Here is a 23,541-nt window from a genome sequence, read left to right on the forward strand (position 1 = left end):
ACACTGTTATTACTGCTATGCCTCACCTGTGATAATACTGGTATTCTGGCCATTATAGATGATGATTACCACCTTTTTTAGCTCATTGAAAGCCTTTGTGGCTGTGTCCTCATCTCGGGAGCCTGGGGTTGTTCTCTTTAAGATATTCTGAAAAATAAAGATGGTTTAGATGGTGAGCCAAAAGGTAAACTGTATTTTTGTCACATGATGTTAGTAGGAAAAAAAAACTAAGAACTTAGCCAGTCTAATTATTATAGCGTGTTACGAGGGTAGCCAGGGATCCACTGTGTATGTTTAATGCCGTACCTCCACCAGCATTTTGAGCCTTGTGATCCTCTGAAATGGGAGGATTAGAAAAGAGGTCAGAGGAAGCCTTTGGCAGATGGGGTCCTCCTCCAAGCGTGCCAGGATGCCAGGGAAACGAGGGTTTTCCTGCCTGAGAGCACATTTGGAAAAAACACCCAGGAAGACTTTTTGGTGAATCAAACTTTTAGACGTTTTTACTCCTCAGACAGAAAAAAAAGTTTATGAAAAAAAACAAATTCTGGATGAAAGGGGAGGAAATGTTGGACTTTGCAAAGCAATGGGACATTTGGCAATTGTTTTGGACTGTGGACTAAAGCACTTGCTCCCAAAGTAAGGGGGTCTTGACATGTCTTTAGATTTCTAACAACATGTGCCTGCCTTACTTATTTTGGACTGGCGACCTGTCCAGGTTGTACCCCGCCCAATGACCGCTGGAGATAGGCACCAGCGCCCCTGCCACCCTGCATGGATAGACGGGCATAGATAACGGATGGACGGATGCTTTGAGTAGTATGAAAACAGTAACTAGGGACAAACTGGTTTTTGAACCTGTTTGTGTTGTCTCATTTGATTAGCTTATTACTTTGCTTCTCCAAACAGCCAAGGCTTGGATCACAAGTCTGTGTGACTCTTATTATGAATCTGAAAAGCTTGAGAGCTACCGCGCTAAAGCCCCTCTGCCACACACAAAAATGTTACTGACTTGCCACAAGATGGCACCCAGACTGCCATGTGATCCACCTCCTTAGGCCTCTTTCTCATTTGTAACTTCACAGTCACAAACTTCAGTATATTTTAGTGAGATTTTAGGTGATAGACCCAAAAACAGATGTACTGTACGTCTATCTTGGCTTTTGAAGGATTGGGAAGTAGAGAGGCAGTGATGATGGAAGACCATGAAGCAGTCCTTTTTGGAGTTTGTCACAAGCCAATTAGGGGGCAAACAAACATGCAGAAACAGGTACTCTGGCCAGTTGACACCAAAACTCCACTTTATGTTAGAAAATACAAAATCTTTTGTGTGGTGGAAATACTGCACATCACACTAAACACACCACCCCACACTGTGAAACTCGGTGTCATTCTGTGCAGACACCTTTCTTTATACAGAAAAAAAACCTAGGTGGATCCTTTATCTTTACAAATATTCACTACTTTCTGGTGATTTGTCACATAAACTGTTAATAAAGAACATGAAGTTTGAGATGTGAAATGTGAAAACTTCAAGGGTCATGAATACTCCCGTAAGGCTCCGTGTTATTGTGCTTTGGTAGCTGAAGAAAAGTCTAGACGCACAAATGTGAAACTTGCTTGGCATAGACTGCCCCAACACTGTGTGCTCAGATCTGCAACAGATTGACTGAACATAAACAAAAAACAATTACTCACAGCAGCCGCTGGTATGTCTGCTCCTGATACGCCTGGTTGGTTACATAAGGCAAATAGACCCTTCGCAGAGCCGGGCAGTGATCCAGGACTATGTCACACACATCAAAACGCAGAATGTCTTCTTCCAGCCTGCGCTCCAGGTCCTGCAAGAACCTGCAGACAGCGATGGAGGAGAGAACACTCTTAGGAAAGCGAGATATGACAGCTGAAGGTGTTAAAACATGGAGTCTGAATGCAGTGGTGGCTGTCAGCTGCAGATCTCTTCACCTCTCACTGACATCTTTGACTTCGGGGAGCTTGGAAAAGAGCCACTGCTTCTCCTTAGCCCCAAGACACTCAGCAAGTTCCTGAGAAAGCATGAAGTGGTCCACGGCGATTGTCAGGCTACGAATGTACGACGCCTCAGATGTTACCAGCTCAAACTTTGCCTGAGAGGGAAAACACGCAGTTTCAAAGAAGTCCAACAAAGAACACATTCAATTCCAAGGGGAAAAGCGAGCTTGATGTTTCGTCACCTCCTGTAGTTTTCTCTCCTCATTGGTGAAGGTGTCTAACTGACCGCTGGTCCGTACATCTGGTATATCCTGCCACAGTGCAAACGCAGAGCCTCGGGAAGAGCGAAATGAGCTGGATGGAGAGAGATTCGATGGAGATGGGGTTCCGTCCGAACCCTCGTCTCTGAGTCCCTCCTCCTCTGCTCCCGGATCCTTCCCTTGCTGCCTCTGGATCTCTCGGTTGATGGCAACATCGCTGTACTCTTGGTAGAGGATTGCTGCAAAGTCAAAATGTTGACTGAAAAATGTGTTGTCACGGGCATAAAAGGCAGACAACATGAGGTATAAACAATGTAAAAGATAAAAAATAATAAAATTTAGGCAAACTTACAGCTTGGCAAAAATCGTGACAGGCGATTTGAGGTGGGAATCGGTGAAGATGTGTTCATATCTTCTTCTATTGATTTCTTTCGCATTCTGTGAAACCACACCAACAGATTGTATTTAAACATCACAGATGTCTTTCTGAGACATGTGTCCTCATATTGGCTTCTTATTACCCAAGTTTGGAACTCCACCGATGCGAAGGCATGCCATTATCCCCACTGGGCAGCAGAGGTCCAGTTCCAACAGGACTGTAGGTACCGCTGTCACTGGAGCCTCTTGAGCTGCAATGTCTGGAGTTAGACTTATCTACAGCAAATAAAGAAAAAATGTTGAAGATGTAAAAAAAACTATCAAGCTTGTGTCAGTCACAGCCTGGAACTGTGGGAACTGACTACCTGTTATAACAGAGTTATTCCTCTCCACTGTTGCCATATGCTTGCTAAGAATGAGGGATTACGACAAAGTAAATTAATCAATGAAAGTAGACTGGGTTTCTTTAGATAAACATCTTTTACCAAATGGTGTTAAAAAAGATCATCTAAGTTTGAATATATATAGTATTATATTTAAGTATGAACTAAACTGTTTAAGATTTGATCCTTTTATTTTTTTGGCACAAGAGAGTTTTATTTTACAATATGCTGACAGGAAATGGGGTTAAGAAAGAGGGAGAAGACATGCAGCAAAGGTTCACGGGCCAGGACTTCAACATGTGGTGGTGTCGAGAACTGAGGCCTCCAAACATGGGTCACATGCTATATCCCTGCACCACTGCCGTCCCCAGTATGATTTGGTTCTGATTGTATAATTTAACTATTTTGGGATGAATTTGGACAGAACAGGATGCCATCAAGTTGGAGTTTTTTTTTGTTCTTTCATTATTACATACTACTTAACACACTCATTTAATTATTTTCCCAGCTATCTTTTTGAAGTTAAAACTCGGTCCAGGTAATCACATTTTAGGTTACGTTAGCTTCTCCCCTTTTTGATGTTACCAGGTTTAGTGTTTCCCAAACTTGTCTGCCTAAAATTCACAAGCTAGAGAGAGTAAGGGCTTTTTAACAACCACACAGTCTCAACACCCATCATACTATTTTTATGCCATGAATGTGTTGTTGCTGGACCTGACAAAGACCACAAATGAAATTAGTGGTCATAAAGCAGTCAAAGTGCTACCTTGGGAACTGCTGTCTTGCATGACCTAATATGACCTGTCCAATTGCTGGTTAACACAAATAGCTAATCAGCTAATCAAATAGCTAATAGTTAATTGAAGTTAGAATAGATATAGTACCTAAAGAAATGGATGTTGTAGGGACTTCAATGGTTTAAAACACGGTTGCTCTTGTGAGTCACCAGCAGGTCTATGAATTTACAGAAATGATTTATCCTTACTCACTTCCAAAGGTGAGCTCCTGTAAGTGTTTTCCCTTTGCTATTAAACTGCAATGAAAAATGTTGTTTAGCAAATCTAGGAAGTAAATACACATTTCAGCACAATTCATTTTTACTGGTGACTGAGAAATCCTAACAGAGAGGAAGAAAAAGGAAGGAGGGCCATGGTTTGAGTATAGAAATATTGTGAATAAGAGGTTAGTTTAAAATAAACACTATTACTACAAAAATGCAGTATTATCTCATAGCATTTTATCTGTCAGAAAATATCTCTGGAATCACTCTACAGCTTCTATTTTTCACCTGTCCTGTCTGGATGTGTAGCATTAAGAATTGCTTTGTTAAAAATTGCTTTCTTAATGCCAAAGGGAGCCCAACAGTTTTATTTTCACAAGTGGGGCATTACTGCTTTCACTATAGTGTTCCACCTGATATAAATATGGAAAAAAAAAAAACTTTATTGGACATTGTTTTTGGATTATTTCAGGTTCACTGGACACAGAAACGGAAACATTAAAGAAAAAGAAAGGAAGAGCAAAAGATGAGATAAAATGTTCAAAGGGAGAAAAGGTGACAAAAATAAAGCAGAGGAAAAAGAAGCTACAAGACAACATCCTTGGAGTCTGCTTCTACACCTGCAGGAAGAGAGATAGAAAGAACAGCAACACCAACCAAGAAAGTACTGCAGGTACAAACAACTAACGCCTTGATAACATCACTGAAAAATGTGCAGTATTGTTTAATACAGGATGTATAAAGAGACAGCCAAAGCTAACTAGAGAGTTTATATGTGTAGAAATGAATCTGTAAGCACCTGGATCTAAGCACCTGTAGGTGTTTGTGAGAGTGTGCTTGTATACGTAAGGTTTTATCCATAAGAAAAATGGTCAATAGTGGTTGTGAGGAGTCAAAGACCCGCCCCCCAGAGCACCGAGGCAGACACCGAGGGAACCAGAACCTCAGATGGCCGAAAGGACCCCAGAGCATAGGAGCCCTAGAATGACCAACACAGGAATAGCTGCCTCCCCCATCCTAGAGAAGAGGAGTGGAGAGCTCCATTAAAGCCCCTTCAATAAGCATATCCCAGTCCCAACAACCCCCGAGCCCATCCATCCAGTAATGGGGACAACACAATCCGAACAAGCCAGCCAACCAGAGCCCACCCCATGAACCCGGAGGTGCCTAGACCAGGCTGTCTAGATTTCTTTAACCTGCAGTACTGTGTAATGAGTTATTCCTATTTAATAATACTTGACTCCAAAAGAGTCAAAGGTTGCTTTAATCTTTTCAATTAGTATCTTTCAGTATTTTCCCATTCTTCCTTAAACAGTCAAACTGATTACCAAAGAACTGCTCCTTGAAAACTCGACCACAATGAATTATATGTTTATGTAAGCAGGTACAATAGTTGGAGTAGAGCAAGAGAGGAGCTAAGGTCCAAAGAAAACATTTAAAAGCCTGAAAATCTACCTCAAGAGGTCACAAGAAAGCCTGACCCTGAGATCATAAAGACACTGAGAGTGGTTAACAGTATTTGAACATTACATTTGAAGAGTTAAAAAGATCTGGGTTCTGTCTTCCACTCACAGTCAGCGTTGGTGATGAGGCTGTTGGAGCTCTGCCTGTCTCTGGAGGCCACCCGAGCAGACAGCGACTTCCCCAGCTTCAAGGTGAACGAGTTCTTCCTTTGGGAGAGCTGCAGCCTGGATATCAGCTCTGAAGCTGAGAAACGCCGGCGTTCTTGGTCAGTTTGACGGCTGCGTGGCAAAAAACCCACTCCGGGGTGAAGTGATGTCTCGACAACGCCACTCTCCTCCTCTGCTCCTGGTTCTGAGTCCTCTATTATCTGCAATGGTTCTGATTGTACGCAGAAAATATCTTCTTGGCTGATGTGTGGGAACTCCGGCGCGCCATCTGTGGACGGAGGAGTCGAAGCTGCTTCCAGGGAAGACAATCCCCTGAGATCTTCCTCCAGAAAAGAGGCAAAAGGTCCAGGGAAGATATAGTCCGCCTCCAGGATTGGGCTGCTGAGGGATTCATCGCTCGGGGAGTCTGGAGAATAAACTTGCACCTTTCGCCCTGAGGAAAAGAAAATAACCCTTTTAGCTTAAATGAAAACATGTCAATAGCCTCTAAGGTCTGATTTGCTCGGTCAACTCACGGATAGATTTCTCTTTCAGAGATCCCTGTGAGGTTCTCCTCTGAGGCTGGCAGCTGTCTAGGCCGGGAAATTCTTGACATTCTGGTGAGGATGAGGAGTAAGGTAGCTGAGATTCCCAGGAATCTCTTTTTGTGTACAGAGAGGACAGCGGGAAGGACAGAGGGAGGCTGAGAGCTGCATGGAGAGGACGGCACACCGTCGTTACGGTCCGAGGCTTCTCGGTTTGGTCCTGCGAAGAAGTCCTAGTGCCGTTCTGCCTAACAACCTCAGCATCGTCCACAGTATGTGACGGAGAGTTTACATTCATGCTATGGTCAGGCTCTGTCCTGTGGCTGACTTTTTGCATCTCATTCAGTTCATTCAAAGTTTGTCTTAAAGCATTTAGTGGTGGAGAGTTTGAATCTGAAACGCTGCTCCGCCGAGAGCCGAGACCATTATATTTCGAAGGTGCTGGTTGTTGTAGCTCAATGAATGCCAGCGTTTCCTGCTGGCACACAGCCACGTGCTTGTGATGGATGGCGTGGAGGAGAGGCCCGCCCTCCGTGGCCTCGCTCGGACCGTGGGACTCTCCGGCGCTGGGGATCCACATGCTGGGGCTCTCTCCTCGGCAGCGAAACGTGTGGAGGTGGGGGTGGAAATCAGGAAAAGGGGAGAATCCATAACCAGGGAGCATGGCTAGACGGCCACATGGAAGCTGCAGCAACACAGATATAAAATATAACAGTGTTAGTTTCCATGCATGTAACAAAGAAGGAAAACTAAATCTGTGAGAGACTGAAATATATTCTAATACCATTAGCCTGAGAAGTAACATTCTGCCTACATGGTCTCAAAGTCTTGATCAGGTGATGAAAAGCCTGTTTGAGTTTTGAACACAGTTTTCAATGAATGCCCTATTCTATTTGTTTTGTCTCCTTCTTTTTGCATATCAAAGCCTAGATTACAAACTGGTGACGTTCCAAGTGGCGTAAAGTGCGAATGCTTTTCGTGGTCTTTAGATTTTGGTCAGGAGTGTAGCTCATCCTGGTGCAGTCTAGTTACATTTAATGCTAAACCCCACACACTATGCAAACACATTTTGGAGTAAAACTATCAAGGTGTGCAGGATGAAGGTGTGCAGGATGCAGCCAAGGCCGGTCCTCACAGATACACACACACACACACACACACTCTGACGTCTGGTCTGATGTGTCTCCTGAGCCGTGTCTTCCTGCTCTAATTAAAGACTTCTCCCCACATAGCATCCAGCCCCTGTACTTAGCATCTACAAACACAGCGACCCAGCAGCCCCAGACCGAACCCCGCAACCGTAGCACAGACACAGGAACACAACACGTTCTGCACATTCTCGCCTTTCACTGGCACCGAGCAGTCACTCAGGCTGTCAGTCTGACAGCAGGTGTCTCTGCCCAGGTGAATATTTACAGTGAAAGGCGGTTAAAAGCTAAAAACGGGCCATAAACTGTAGATCACCTGACAGAGTATTTAAACACACACCAGTGGAGCTCTGTTTCTTTTTATGCTGCTGCTTCCTGAGCAGCTAATCCTCGAGTTCTGCTTTAAACACCGGTTACAGGAAGTCTGACGCGCAGCATCATACAGTCTCATCTGCACAAGAGTCTTGCATTGAGTCAGTGATGAGCTGGAATAATTACAAGACTATTGTAATAATACCAGATTTAGAATAATCCATTTTAATCAGCAAGTACTTCTTTTCTCATTTGGATATCTGGTAGCCTCTTTTTGTCATCGGGTGGCGAAGTAAGGACATCCTGATGATGAACAAACCTCTGCAGGCAGGTAAAGGTATAGTGACCCAGGGCGCAACGTTGTGATCAGTGAACCACTATAGCACCTTACACCAGGATAAAATCAGATAAAAACATAACTGAATAAAAATAAAGAAATGAATAAGGTAACAAACAAGAAGTCCTTAAAACATAAATGGAGAATCCACACATGCACAGGGAGAACATGCTAACTCCATGCAAACAAACCCCAGGCTTAGATTCAAACCTAGGACCTACTTGCTGCAAGGCCACAGTGCTACCACCTGCACCACTACACAAAGACCTTTTTAATTTCACTATGGCGCTGTTTAAAACAGAACGAACTATGTAGCATTTTGGGACACAAAGGAGGCTAAATGTTAATCGTTAACCTTTCAGCTTTCAACTATTTGTTCCTGCTAGCGTGCGCAGATTGTAGACGTCCTCAAGAGCTATTATACCATGGAAGTCATTAGTCTTTTTTTTGTCCTTTTACAGTAAGTGGTATTACATTAGATTCTCTTTTACACCAGTAAGTTACACCCATATAGTGTTTCTGAAGAACATAAAAGCATACATATATGTTTGTTTGTCAAAGAATAACTGTGTTATGCTGGTAGGTGTCTTGAGAATCACAGGCTGGAAATCACAGTTTATCTTTCTGTTCATCGAGAGCACATGTGCCGCCGCGCACGGTGAATACGAGGCCACTGAAACGCCACACCTGCTCTTGTGGCAGGGGCAGGCCGACCAGAAAATCCTATCCGTCTTTGTTTCAGACACACACACACACACACACACACACACACAGATGCACGTTGCAGGGCTGGCATAAATGCTTACCTGTTCCGGACTGCAGACAAAGAAGGCCTTTATGCGCGTACCTGTGCCAGGCCGGCCTGAGCACAGGACACCTGAGAGGGTGTGGGAACTGCTTACACTCATCCACTCATATAAGGGCAGCCACTGAGCCGTATGCATTTATCCAGACCGTGGCCGCACAATGACACGATCTTAGCGATGTCTGCATGCGATCAACCACCGCTTACACTGTAATCCTGCTCTGTTCGCAGCCTTGTAAAGGTTACTGCATCTGCCTGCTGTCGCATGAGATCAAGTCCGCGTTATTTACATTATCCAGACGTAAGGTTTTATACGTAACCAGACTATAATGACAATGTCTCAATCTGGATGAATGAATCTCTGCTTAATCCTGCGCTAACGTCGTCGTGGCCCGTCTAAGAGAATTAGCAATTTTCTTATATAATCAAAAGCTTGAGAAGCTCACAAAAAATTTGACATTAAGCTTCCCCAGCGATACATGAAAGCATCCAACTACACAGCACATTCCTCGCACCGATACAAGCGCATCACACCATTAAAATTTGACTCCAAAGACGTGTAATTTTGCTTGTCACACCGGGGTGTTATTTGTGATTATGGACTTTGTTGCTGGCCTACCCCCCCCCCCCCCCCCCACCCCGCCCCCCTGTAATTTTACCACGTTGCTCTAAGACGCCAGGTCTGCACAGGGAAGATAACAAACGGCCTTCTGACATGGCTTTAATGCCACCGGCTTTTCCAGGAGCGTTTTTAATTTTTTCGTTGTTTCATCTCGAAGGCCTCGGAATGATCCCTTAATGGAGCGGATCACGTGAAGGAGCGCAAACGCGCTGCTGATTCGCCTCCTCGTAACTACACAATGTTATGTAATCACATAATCAAAGTATCTTTTATGGTTTCCAGTGAAGACAGAAGGAAAATTGATTCACAGCGAGAGAGAATACGCTTTATGAGGACATAAAGGTCTACTCTGTTTACTTTCCAAACGTCTGGGAGAATTATGCTTACAGTGTTTTAGAGAGGCAGCATGTAAGTGAACATTTATCATGTTAATCCTGTGCATAGTTAAAACAGATTAGAACTTTTTTGCTTATGTCTAATGATGAGACACTAAAGTATTTTTCCAAGCATTAACCCTAAAACAATCCACATGTATTAGGCTGTCAGTGACCTTCTTTCTAAAGGTAAGGTATCTCAACTTTGTCTCCATGTTTTTACTTTTAACTCAAAAGTGTGATTCAAACTTCTGATGATGCGCCACAAATGCTTTATGGTTTGACTTCTCACTACAATTCTTATACACTATTTAGATCGGAGGCTGTGTTTAAAAAAGTCAAACAAACAATGGACTAATCCAACCACGATTAAAGGCCCTATTGTTAAGGTAATTCTTTCACTAGTAAATAGTCACCAGAGGACAGAAAGTATATTATTCTGAAGTAAAAGAAATTGAAAAAGTTTCCCAAAAAAATACTCTTTGCTCAGTTTGCACCAATTATTTCAGTAGGATAGTATTTTACTGAGTGGTGTGATGGTAAAAGCAAAAAGATCTTCTCTAATAAGTCTTACTGTTGCAGTACAGAAGAGGAAAGAACATCATTTCACCCGAAGGTCCTCATAAAACTTCTGAGAGTCTAAAAAGAAGTTTAAAACAGCTGTCCAAGAGCCAAGGAGACCTTAAGAAAGCCGTTGAAACCGCAGGTAAAGACATTTCCAATATTACAAGTGAAGAACTCAACCGCAATGCCTTCGATGCACACTCACAGTGCGAGACTCCGTGTTTGAGTTAAAGGTATGTTGAAAGTTTGCTGTCAGTGAAAGACTGGGAGAATACAGTTTATTTAGATGAGAGCAAAGCTGAACGAGTTTCAAGTGCACATGACAAATAACAATAAAGTTATTTCTCAAATTCTTGATCGGCCCAGATTTGATCCAGGGTTGTATTAGCAAAACAACCTGTTTTTGATCCAGTGGTTTGTAGAGAGTGTGTGATCAGCCTCTGGTGACTTTGAAACAGAAAAATCCACAAAACAGGTTTGTACTGGGCTTCATTCATGCTCAACCAGGAGGACAGAACTGAAAACAAAAAAGCAAAAATTCTAAAGAAAAACAAAACGTGTTCTTCCTGGAAGTCCAGGATCATTTTGTTTTGAAGTTTAACAAGGAGTCGATGGGCGAGAGACGGGCAGCACAGAGACACGCAAGACCAGCAAATACGCAATCACACACACACACACACACACACACACACACACACACATATATATATATATATATATATATATATATATATATATATATATATATATATATATATATATATATATATATATATATATATATACATACAGACATGACATTGTGCATTTGAATACATAAAGGATATACTAACACAATGCTGCACGTATACAACGTAATGATGGAGATAATAATTTGAATGCCAGAAAAGACAAGAAAAGGGAATGGTTTAAAACGCTTAAAAAATTCCAGAGTTTGTTCTCCAAGCGATCAGGTTCAGCGTGTTTGGTCAGACAAAGCGGAGTGTCCTGGCAGTGTGGTGCGACCTGCTGGTGTGTATGTGCGAGATCGCAGTTTTCCTTGGTCACATTAGACCACTAATTGCCGAAATGTGGACTTGAAGAGCGCAGCTCTGTCTGCGTTGACAAGACATGATGTCATGGAGCATCTCTTCTGGGAAATCGTCTCTCCTGACCGCTCTGTGTTGTGTAAAACAACAACTCTCTGTGTTTGTGTTTCGTTTCGCTTGCAGTGAAGAGTGAGCGGTCAGATTATGTTAACTGTCCATTCTCCCATAAACCTGCATCTTGTTGGCTGTTGCCCTGGTGGTTGCTTAATGAATTATTTAATGAGTGAATTATTTTATTAATTAATGCAACTAAGTATAAGTAGTCTGAAACATTAAATTAGAGTGTATTTTCCATGTTCTTCTGTGTAGTTGAACTTTATGATGGCACACTTACGCTTGCAAGGCTTTCTAGACATCATTTGTCTTGAATGGATAAATGAAAACCTGCAAACTTTGGACGTTTGAGTCCCGTTCCCTTTTCACACTTTTCAAGGAAATCATTCTGAGTACTATCTCGTCAGAGGAATTTTGTTTATTCCGATCAGAGAAGTCACACCTGAGGTTCAAGATTATTTTTTTGTGAAATGAGACGTCCCCCTTTGTGTTACGTCATGGCAGTCTCCCAGATTTGGCCTACAGAGACTGATGGGCACCCCAGAGGCTATGGATGGAGCTAATGTGGGTTACCCAAATGTTTACACACACTGCTGGTCCTCTTAATCCTCCTTCAAGGCCTCAGGCTACATACTCACAACCTTTCCATGAGGGTGCCTGCTGACAACTAGGGTTACAGACAAAACGCTGCGATGCAAGGTCCGTCTGAATGTCAGTGAACACCTGACCCACCCAGCAGGATTCCCGCTAATAGAAACAGACAAACAGCAATAACTCACTTGCAGACTTGGAAAAATGGTGACCATCTCACATGTAAACGCAAAAACCTCCGGACCTTTAACCCCGATTCCCTCCAAACTCACTCTGCCCCTGGAGCAGTCCGTTATGGTGATGTGCAGGAGATGCACACCATGGTTACAAAAGGGCACAAAGGAGCCGTTGATAAAACTTGTTGAAACAACCCGGTCTAATTATGACGCTTTGTCATAAGTCGCGAAAGTTACCAAGTTAATAAAGAGCTGAAGACTCAACAGGTCGTAAAGCCTGAAAATCTGATGATTACTGGTTTTAGACAGACTCTAAAGGGTCTGTGTGCAGTGAGATTCATAGGAAAAAGAGATTTTGTTTGCCAAGTTTCAACAACATATGAAGTGTTTACCCTTTAGATTAATGCTTGACTTATTTAAATAAGATGTCTGAGTTAAAAATATCTAATACAAATCCGTGGACCAAAAGTGAGGGTCTAAGATTTCCTGTTATTCCTTTTTCTTTTCTTTTTTTTTAAACAAATGTCCTTTTCTCAGACATGCTTCATTAACAGAGAGAGGCAGTCGGATTAAAATATATTTAAGAAAGATGATACATGTTTCAACAACATCATTTATTTTACAAAAAGCTATCCAAATCATTCCTTGTGCGAAAAAGACATTACTTCCTAAGCCTATTAACTAATTCTGCCTCTTTAATAATAATAATAATAATAATAATAATAATAATAATAATAATAATAATAATAATACATTTTAATTAAAAGGCACCTTTCTGGACACTCAAGGTCACCGTACAATTTTTTTTTATAAAAACGCATCAATGTCATAAACAAAATCGAAACACAGAATAAAAACCATTTGAAAAATACAAAGGCTGGGACAGGGAAATTAACATAAATGCGAAAAGGCAATTTTAAACAGATGAGTTCTGAGTTGTGATTAGAAATGGAGAAGTGAGTTTGTGTTTCTAGACTTAGACTTAGAGTTAGACAACTTTATTTGTCATTTTGTATGCACAGAGTGTGTACAGAACGAAATTTCATTGCATACAGCTTGTAAATTGCAGTAAAAATTAGATTACAGTATAAGGTGCAGCAGTGATTTAAAAGTAAACAATTTAAATGTAGACAACGCAGGAGAAGTCACAGTGTACAGGTGAGTATTTTTAAAACCATTTGTATGTGCAGAATTGATTGTGCAAGGGCATTTGTGCAAGAATACAGCTTGTAATTTACCGTAGATTTAAAATACAGTATGAGGTGTAAGTAGAGGTGGTAGAGAGTTCCAGAGGCGGGGGGCAGAGCGGCTGAATGCTCTGCTCCCCGTGGTGGTAAGGCAGGCGGGAGGGACAGACATCTATATGTTGCAATAACCATAGACATTATAAAGAGTAGACCCTGCATCGACTGCTATCACCTATGGCCGCTGGTAAGATTTGGGGCAGCCATCTTGGGGCGGTCGGCAGCTCTGCTCAGTGTAACGTGTTTACCAGGAGCAGTGAACTATCAGCGCTTTTATTCAAGCAAAAGTTGCAAAATACTTAATGGATTTTCAAATAATTTTTTTTGTTGTTGTTGCAAACCCTAAACATACAACGTTATATACATGTATAAAGATAAATTGTTCACTGTATTTAAATTCAAATTACATGGACACCCACCATCTCTATCTCTATATATCAATATCCTTATATCTCTCTATATTTCTAATGTTGTTAAAAGACCCCGTCAATTTCCCTGTCGCAAAAAAGTATATTAACCACCTTTTGTTTGACATCAGTAAGGGAAGTTAAAAATTGAAGATTGGGGGAGGTTTTGTGAACATTGTCTTTGTTGTTTAACATTTGTTTTATATAAGTCAAATAAAATATTACTTATACTAGAAGGATTAAGGTGATGGATTTTACATTAAGGCTGACAAATTTGCTTGTCCTCTCAGGTAGGCACATACTGTATATAGATATGTGTAATATGAAACAAATGTGTCGGAATTCAAGGGAGTTTGATGAGAGAAATAAACACAGAAACAAAAACAGAAAAAACCTTGCTAGATTCATTTTTTCACATGTTTTGAGTGGGGAATGAGATATTTCAGACAGCTGAAGTATTGGGTTTTCAAGAACTTTAAATTAGCTACTAGAACCATCACTATTCCTGTATTGTGTCATGTTTTACATTAGAATCTACATTTTACCAGAATAATAAACTACACTCATCTTTTCAGGAAGCCATTTTCGTGTTGGAAAACTGTTTCATGACTGACAATGTAAAAAAAAACCACCACAAGACCAAGTTTCCTTCTTTTTATTTGTTTTTTTTTATAGAAAAATAATTTTAAAATAAAGCAACAACATGACATGATTGTGTATCATTTTACTGTTGAAGAGAAATCCTGAGAAGACTGTGGATTTCACTCTGGTGTCTTTGTGCTGTCAATGCGGGGCGTACCCTTTATATATGTCTTTGCCAATAACGGCCAGTAAGTGTTTGCAGTACCTAGCTGAGTCTTTCACTGAATTTTACCCTCTCTCCTTTGCATAATTGTTTTAATTCAGCAACATTAGGATAATCAAGCATGAATTGACTGTTTAAAGTCATGTCACCACATCTCAATCAGATTTAAGTTTGTACTGTGACCATCCCACACTAAGATTTTGCTTATTTTTTTAGAGCCATGCTGCTGTGGTTCAGATCATTGTCCTGCAGCAAGCCTTAAGTTCACTAAAGCACTTAATGTCTCAAACTGATGGCCGGATATTGTTCTTCAGGGGTTTGTGGTTGAGAGCAGAATTCATGTCTTGGTCAATTACAGCATGTTGTCCAGGCACTGTAACATCAAAGCAGCTCCAGGCCCACCCAATACCACCACCTTGTCTGTCTGTAAGATGTCCATTTCCTGGAATGCTGTCAGTTTGGCATTGGAGGTAACAGGATGCACACCGTCCAAAAAGTGACACTTTTGTCTCATTAAGGTACGGACCTTTTCTCTAAAGGTCTTGGGGGATCATCAAGATGTTTTTCTTTGTTTTTTTGGATGTGAAACTGGGCTCTATGTTATTTTTAAGGGAATTTCCCCTCGGAACTTTCCCATGAATGCCATGTTTGCCCGGTCTATTTCTTATTGTTGAATCATGAAAACTGACCCTAGCTGAGGCAAGTGAGGCCTTTAGGGCTTTAGATGATGTTCTTAGTTCTTTTATGACCTTTCTTGATGAATCATCAATGTATTCTTGGTGTAATTTTCAAAGGCTGGCCACTGCTATGAAAGTTTTTCACTGTATTTCACTGGAGTCTCAAGGTGCTAGAATTGGCTATAAATGCCCTTTTAGACTCAAAGAGATCAATGACCTTGTTTCTCATCTGCTGTTGAATTTCTATACATCCAGGCTCAGTGTCTAAATAATTTTAAGCCTTACTAATCAGCCTTATTCAGTTCACCTGGTCACCTGGCCTTTTATGTGGTTCCACAGTCAGCCAGTGTCAGACAATTGAAAACTTTCCAGTTAGTAGCAGTCCAGAGTTTTTCATTGCCTGATTACCAAGTCCCTGATCAGGTTCTTGCCTTGCTCTTTTGTTTTCTTCATTTGGCTTCTGACCTGGACTACCTTAACCACAAACCTTGCCAAGCCCTGAGGACCTGTCAACTATCATGCTACAGATCCTACCAAGATCTGCCACTGAACGTTTGCCCAGAGTTCCCTGTGTGCTCCTGCCTAAGGCTTAATCTTTAATTATTTTTTTTCTGTTTCTTCTTCAGCAGGTTCCTTAAATATATTAAATCTAGCTAAAATGTGTAAAACCACCACACAAAAAATATGAAGCCTTAATGGCAATATTAAAAACCAATTTCTAACATTTTGGGCACCATTAAGCCACAGTAATGGTACCAAATGCTGAAAACATGGAACAGCTGGGAACCTTCCTAGGTGATGCCGGCCAACCGAATTTGCTTAAAGACTGCAACAAAAACTCATCCAGGAGGAGGCAAAAGGACAATATCTTAAGGACTGCAAAACTGTCTCAGTTAAGTTCAGAGTTCATGATACCACAATAAAAAACTGGGCTACCAAAAATAAATAAAGGAAATTCACCCAAGGGCCTGTCTCACATTCAAAACACAAGTTGATGATCCCAGGACTTTTGAAAAGATGTGCTGTGGACTGATCAGACAAATGAAGCTGTGACCCCCGTTACATCTGGTGCAAAAGTAATACGGCATTTCATTGTAATTCTTTTTTCAGCTTCATCAGGTTCTAATTTATTTAAATCTAACCGAAATATGTAAAGCTACAGTAAACAAATTCAAAGCCTAAATTGCAATGTCACACCTTCAAAACCTTAAAAATCCTGTTTTACAATTTGAAGGGGATTTACTTCCAGAAGACTCAAATCTAAAGTGTTAGCTATCGCCATCTTGGCATTTATCAAGTTAGGATTTGCTGTGTCTAATCGGACTGTGAGAGGAAGCCAGGAGAAAATCTGTACATACACAGAACATGCGCACATGCGTTTATTTTTAGTCGAATTGATTACTGCAACGGTGTCTTCACAGGTCTGCCTAAAAAGTGGATCAGACAGCTGCAGCTGATCCAGAACGCTGCTGCCCGCGTCCTCACTAAGACTAAGAAAGTAGAGCACATCACCCCAGTTCTAAAGTCCTTACACTGGCTCCCTGTATCTCAGAGAATAGACTTTAAAATACTTCTGTTAGTCTATAAATCCTTAAATGGCTTAGCTCCTAAATACATCACAGACTTGTTATCAGCGTATAAACCATCCAGACCACTAAGGTCTTCTGGCTCCAGCCTACTCTGCATACCTAGAACCAGAACTAAACACGGAGAAGCAGCATTTAGTTCCTATGCTCCAATTATCTGGAACAAACTTCCAGAAAACTGTAAAAGTGCGGAAAGCCTGAGTTCTTTTAAATCAAGATTAAAAACACATTTGTTTAAAATTGCCTTCAACTGTCCTAGTTAACTGAATCACCACTTTTTTGTTCTATTTTCTATCTATATTTTATTCCTACTTGCTCTTATTCTGTTTTATTTTGCTGTATTTTAATCATGTAAAGCACTTTGCATTGTCTTTGTACTGAATTGTGCTATATAAATAAATTTGCCTTGCCTTGCCTTGCCTAAAGGCTCCAACTCACAGCACTGCCAATAACTAGCTCTGAAAAAATCATTACAAATAAATACATTAGGATGAACAAATTATTGGTCAATAAATAACTGATGAATATCAGTGGTCAATGTTGCCTTTATGACCGATTAGTGTGTATGCTGAAAACAGCTAATGCTTGCTTTCTCAAACGCTTAATAAATAAAAGCTAATGTTGTTTACAGTGAACAAGCAAGTTCTCTGTGGGAATAATAAGCCATCAAGACAAACAACTGATAATACCATTATGCATCATTTTACCATTCAGTATTTCCTCCTGTGGATGAGGTTCAGTGAAGTCTGAACAGGTTGTTGTGTAGTGATGCTCTGTGAAGATTGATGCGGTTCATTCTTCTCTTTTCTGTACAGAGACTATAGGGTTAAGACTTCCCAACTTCAGTCTCATCAGCATAAACCCAGCATTTGGGTTAGAAAAATAATCCAGCAATTTAAATTTGTTAATTAAGCTGTATCGGCTTTCGGTAGAAAAGTCTCCATTTTTTATTTTGTGGCACCAGTGGCCTTTATTTAACAGTAAATGGGGTTGGGAGAGAGGGGAGAGACATGGGGCAAAGGTCGTCAGGCCAGGACTAGAAACCAGGAAACTGTGTCGAGGATAAAAGCCTCTAAACATGGATCACATGCTCTACTCCTGCACCACCAACAGTGCCTGAAAAATCTAAAAAATCTAGGCTTTTCCCTGTTTGCAATCTGTGAAGTTAACATATAAGTATAACTCGTAGAGTACAAACACTGCGTGATCCTAGTGTTAAAAATAGAACCTAATAAATGAACTGTTTACTTTTTTAATTAATATTTGCTGAAGCTGTGAGGGCCTCTTCTGATTTAGTGAATGATTCAACTGCTTTTTATGATCCGTTTTCATAGGTTCATGTTTCTGCCACGCAGCAGGAAGCTTTGGGATGATATCATCTATAATACCAGAGGCTGGCTTTTTGTTTTTTTATTTGACGTTACAGAATATCACCAACAACTACGGGTGTAATGAGATGTTGTAGCGCACACTGGACTATTGTTGAGTGCTTTAAGCTTGGCCTTCTATATATGCGTGCTTGAAGCTCTTATTTTGAAGTAAGGAAGCAATGTGTCATGTTCCTTTGGTATTTATGACCCAGGATGGACCCTTGGGGAACCCCACATGTGATTTTTGTAAACTCTGATGTAAAGTTACCTGCTGACACAAAAAAGTCCCTGTCCTTTAAGCAGGATTTAAACCAGTGGAGAGCTGTACCAGAAAGGCCGACCCAGTTTTCCAAGAGCTCTAACAGGATGGAGTGATCGACAGTACCGAATGCTGCACTGAGGTCCAATAATACCAATACCGTGGTTCTTCCACAGTCTGCATTTATATTGATGTCATTTATATGACATTTATATGGATGTCAACATGGAAACCTGACTGGAAACTTCAAAGCGGCTGGTCATTGTTCAGAAGGTGTTTAATTGTTGAAACACAATTCAATAATCTTACTGATAAAAAGGAGGTTTGAGATGGGCCTGTAGTTCTGCAGAAGTAGTTTGTCAAAATTGTTCTTTTTCAATTGCAGTTTAATAAATGCTGTTTACAGGGCCTGGGGGAATAAACCTGACAAAATGTATTGTATTGACATTATGACAGGCAAAACTTTCTGAAAGAAAGCTGTTGAGGCAGCCAGAGGAGGAATTTAGTTGATGTACAGTTTTTTTATTTTTGTAGATTATTTGGCAGAACTGGGATATTTTTTTTTCATAATCAGGTCTAGTTGGAGATAATTTTGGTACTGAACCTGATATGGATGTACAGACTCTAATCTTTTTGGTTTTTTTAAGTAAAAAGGTTAGCAAATTTGTTGCAGGCCCTGCACAGAGTTATCAAATTTCCCTAAAAAACACACAAGAGTACTTCCGATATGACAAGTGTTAACATGCATGCTGGTCGGACTGTCAGTCAGCATAAATCACCCGTCTCAGTCAGATTACAAATTCATTCTGATCCTGCCGAATCAAATAAGAATATTCTGACTGGCTTTTTTAGTCCAACTGGCTGTTTATTCCGATTACAGTAAGCGTAGCTAATGATCCAAAGCACACCAGCGAGTCAAAAATGATCTGTCCATCCATCCGTCGTCTGTACCCACTCACCCCTGTAGGGTTGGGCACTTGTACACTCAGGATTCAAACCCAACAGCGACCTGTGCTGCTTCTTAAAAAAAAGGCAAAAAACCCCCAAAAAACAGAGTAATCTAGCGATTGCCTAGTGAAGCTCTGGACACTGCCGTAATGTCCAGCAGAATAAATCAGGCTGTTCCTGCTCTAATCCCTCCAGTGTGGCTCAATTAAAACAATCCTGGGATGAGGAGCTGGAGCGGAGGTATGAAAGAATGTTGTTGCAAACGTGCGCTGATCACTGTTGCTGCCACGAATGACAAAAGCCATTTATTAGGTTTAGTTGAAAATTACTTTTCACATCAGGGCAAGATCTGTGAGCTTTTGTTCCCTTGATTCCCAGCATTTCAAAACTTTTGTATTTCCTCAGGTTATCTGGGTTATGTTAAAATCCAAAACACAGACAAACTAGTTACAAATTCTTGAAAACTAAATGTTCTATATGGAGGGGGAAAAAAATCTAATTTCCGTAGTCGAAACTTCTCATCTCTTATTTCCACAAGCTGCATATATACGGTTAGACCTCAAAGCACCTAATTTTTGTTCTGATTGAGACCTGTTAAAAAACGGGGCTCAGACCGTCAGTCACAGCAGAACCCTGGTTCCAATCCGGTCCTGCACAGCAGATGCTTCCAAAATCTGACCTACTTTCCACAGAAGCACTGGTGCATCTCCTGCATTTATCCGCTCAGGTCTTAACTCTCGCTCCCTGTATTCATTACCATTTTCTAACTCTATGCTTCACTGTTTAGCTCCTGTGGATCAACACCTCCCCCTTTTCCACCTTTTATTGTCTGGACATGCGTGGACAAGTCGCGTGCTTTTCTGAAATGTGAATGGGTAAATCTGAACACCTAACTAAAGACCAGTTGGCATATAATTCCTGTTTAGCCGAAGGCTGAAGTTATGACTGACTGGAAACCGCATCAGGACTGCAGTTGTGACTTTTAGAGCACCACATGGGTTTAAAGGGACAGAAAAAAAAGAGCTTATGGGGGTTTGAGATTACAGCAATGACTATTTTGCTTTTTTTTTTTTTAATTAGATGAGCAAAGAGATCTAGAGATAAATATTCTGTTGAAAAATTAATTAATCAACCTCCAAAAACAGAAATGTCTTATCTTGCATGAGTGTAAAAAATGTGCAACACACACACACTGCATTAAAATTGGCCAAGGCTCAATGTGAAATAACCTCGGGGCTGTGGAGCCAGACAGGTGTGCAGAGCTGTCCACGACGTACATGACCGCAGGCTCAAATGTCTAGATCCGGACGGTTTTAGCCTTTATGCATGGTGCAAACAATCATCTGAGGAGCAGAATGAAAACTTCTGCCTGGAACATGCCAAAAGGCTTTCCTTCGAGAAGATAAGGCTGCCCGCTTGTCTTGGAGAGCAAACTTATCTACATCTGTTACATGGTTTAATAATTACTACCTGAATGCATGAGGTTCTTAACTCAGTAGGTGGTCTGCTTTACAGTCCTGGCTTCATGACAAGTTCACGTCCAGCTACCATCACAGATGAGACCCTCTGACACACTGATGACGGATGACTCGGCATGCTCATTCCTCTGAAACTGAACGCTAAGCTGAGACAGGAGGCAAGAAAACACCGAAACTATGCACGCGCAGGAGCAAAAGCTGCTATTATGGACCATTAAAGCTGCTGGTATCTGGGCCTCCAGCCAAAATGGCGAGAAAGTGACAGAGTTTCTTTAAAATAACCGTGGCACTCGCATTTAATTGCCTGGTTTCTCTAAGTCAGTCATGTGCAATGGTTCTAACTTAGTTTCAAAGAAAAATAATTAAGTGGAAAACATCGAGGATAGCTTTGTTTCAAATGTTTTGCAAAATAGAACAAGAGCACAGCACCTTCCTTTACCCTGATACCCCTTGGTGAAATCTAATGTCCAATTCAAAGTCAGAGTAAGCCCTATAGGGCCTAGAGCAATTTGTAGGAGAACATTAGCGAAAAACAAAGGAACACACTTAAAAGATAAAGTTGTTGAAAGGTTTAAAGCAGTGTTGGGTGTGAGATTTGGACATCTGACCGGTTGGGAGGGAAAGGAAAAATCAGAGAAGCAGCCCAGAGGTCTTTGTCAAATCTGGAGGAGCTGCAGAGATTCACAGCTCAGGAGGGAACTGTCGGTAACACATCCCACAATTCAGGCCTTCACCAGAGAGGCCTGAGACTGTCTAAAACAAAGCTGCTTTAGAAAGAAAGAGATTAGAAATCCTTTTTACGGTAAAACGTGTTGGGAGCACAGCAAACACAGAAGGTGCCTCCATGAGATCATGGAACTTTTTTCATGCATGCATAACACCATGAGTTAAAAAACTAACACACAATTATTCCTAACACACCCTACGAAACACAGTGATGGCAGTATTGCGCTGTGGAGATGGTTTTCTCAAGCAACAACATGGAAACTGTTCATGGGAAGATGGATGAAGGTGAACTACAGGCCAATCATGGAAGGGAACCCGTTGGAGGCCGCAAAAACAATGGAGACAGGGTTGGAGGTTCACCTTCCAGCTGGAAACATGCAACCAGTCACGGCGAAATGGTTCAAACTCAAGCGTGTGTATTTCTTTGTTCGAATGGCCCAGTCAAAGTTCAGACCTCGGTCCATTGACAATTCATGGTAAGACTCCAAAACTGAAGCTCTGAGACTCTCTCCATCCCGTCTGACTGAGCTTAGGCTGGTGGACATCCCACTAAACACTGGAAAAGTGTTGACTTTCAGGCTGAAGGCAAATGCATGCGTACTTTTCAGCTTTATACCAAGAAAAACCCTGAACGTCCGATTAAACGCACGAAAACGTTCGGAACGCGAGGTATGAGGTGAACGTGGAACACGGAGGGAGCGTCTGAGCGCCGCTTTAGTTCGATGGAACGGAGGTCATGTTCAGCACACACCGTCTACTTTCATATGCACACGCAGACGCATAGGTGCATGCTCAGACAGCCACCGTCTGAGTGGCAGGTGATGGGGCAGGTGCTCCTCAGACAGAGGTGGGGGGGGGGGGGGGAGGGGGGAGGGGGAGGGCAATAACGCTTTGCGTCTGAGTGTTATGCGAGCAGGCATGCCTGAAGAAATAAGATCTAAGCTGCAGGCCTATAAGGGAGAAATACGTTCCCGGCTAAAGGATTTTGATTTTTTGGCTCTGATCTCTTTCTCGCGGCGATAACGGCGAGGCAAAAGGTCATCAACGTCTAACGATGGCGCTGAGGATCTCCTGCCTGTAATAAACACCAGTTAAACAGTTCAAGGTCCCCCCACCTTGTGCTGGTACACATTTACCCAACATGCAGATTGTGCAGTCGGGTAGTAAAGCAGGCCGTCCAGACACCCACAGCCACCTTGTTGTGCGCCAGCCAAAATATTTACCACCAAACTATCTGTACACGCACGGCAGCAGGGCGCCTCACATGACAGAGCACTTAGTCATCAGGAGGGCAGACAGAGACGCAGCCTCACCTCAGCTCGCCTGCTCCCTGCCAGGGTTTCAGCAATGAAGGCAGCTGCAGGTGATGCACATGGCCATTAAATGACAATGTAAGTGAAGGGATGATCCACCATGGATTCACACATTTTGAAGCCCTGGCAGGAGGGGGGGCATGCTCTACCTGGTGCCGCCGGGAGTGTAGGTACCTTGGTCCTACCCTTCAACGCACTCCGCAGAGGAGAAGCGAGCGCCAACCTTTGGCCACGCACAGTTCCCAACAACCCTTCATCTAACATATTCCAGACATGCACTTACCTGCCTCGCTCGGCAGCGACTCACCGCTGCGCTGGAACCATCGCATTTAAAAGGCTCACTGCCTAAGGAGCCGCTAGAAACATTACCGATGCAAGAAGCAACAGCGTCTTCAAAGGGAATACATGAATAGAGAAGCTGATAATCTCTCAGGTGCCAAACATGCGTCTACTTGAGCTGGATAGTTGGCTCTCTGCAGCCTTCTGCAGCCTTCTGCTGCATCTGTAGAGATG

General features: G+C 41.9%; 1 protein-coding gene across 3 annotated transcripts in view; it reads right to left on the reverse strand.

The window, feature by feature from the left end:
• arhgef19 (Rho guanine nucleotide exchange factor (GEF) 19) overlaps positions 1–23,541 on the reverse strand; it is a 28,721-nt gene that overhangs the window by 4,683 nt on the left and 497 nt on the right. For 2 of the 3 annotated variants that reach the window (XM_012861984.3, XM_036131387.1), the window contains exons 2-10: positions 6,136–6,829; positions 5,562–6,053; positions 2,750–2,882; positions 2,581–2,666; positions 2,211–2,467; positions 1,963–2,123; positions 1,696–1,848; positions 307–436; positions 73–147 (exon numbers count right to left, since the gene is read on the reverse strand). In XM_012861984.3, coding sequence (XP_012717438.2) covers positions 73–147; positions 307–436; positions 1,696–1,848; positions 1,963–2,123; positions 2,211–2,467; positions 2,581–2,666; positions 2,750–2,882; positions 5,562–6,053; positions 6,136–6,808 — 2,160 coding nt within the window. In that variant the 5' untranslated portion in view covers positions 6,809–6,829. Of the gene's footprint in view, positions 1–72; positions 148–306; positions 437–1,695; positions 1,849–1,962; positions 2,124–2,210; positions 2,468–2,580; positions 2,667–2,749; positions 2,883–5,561; positions 6,054–6,135; positions 6,830–23,311; positions 23,387–23,541 lie in introns of those variants that run through there. The other variant, XM_021316127.2, reaches the window with a different exon arrangement.

Source organism: Fundulus heteroclitus, chromosome 1, assembly GCF_011125445.2.
Source record: "Fundulus heteroclitus isolate FHET01 chromosome 1, MU-UCD_Fhet_4.1, whole genome shotgun sequence".
NCBI classification, from domain to species: domain Eukaryota; kingdom Metazoa; phylum Chordata; class Actinopteri; order Cyprinodontiformes; family Fundulidae; genus Fundulus; species Fundulus heteroclitus.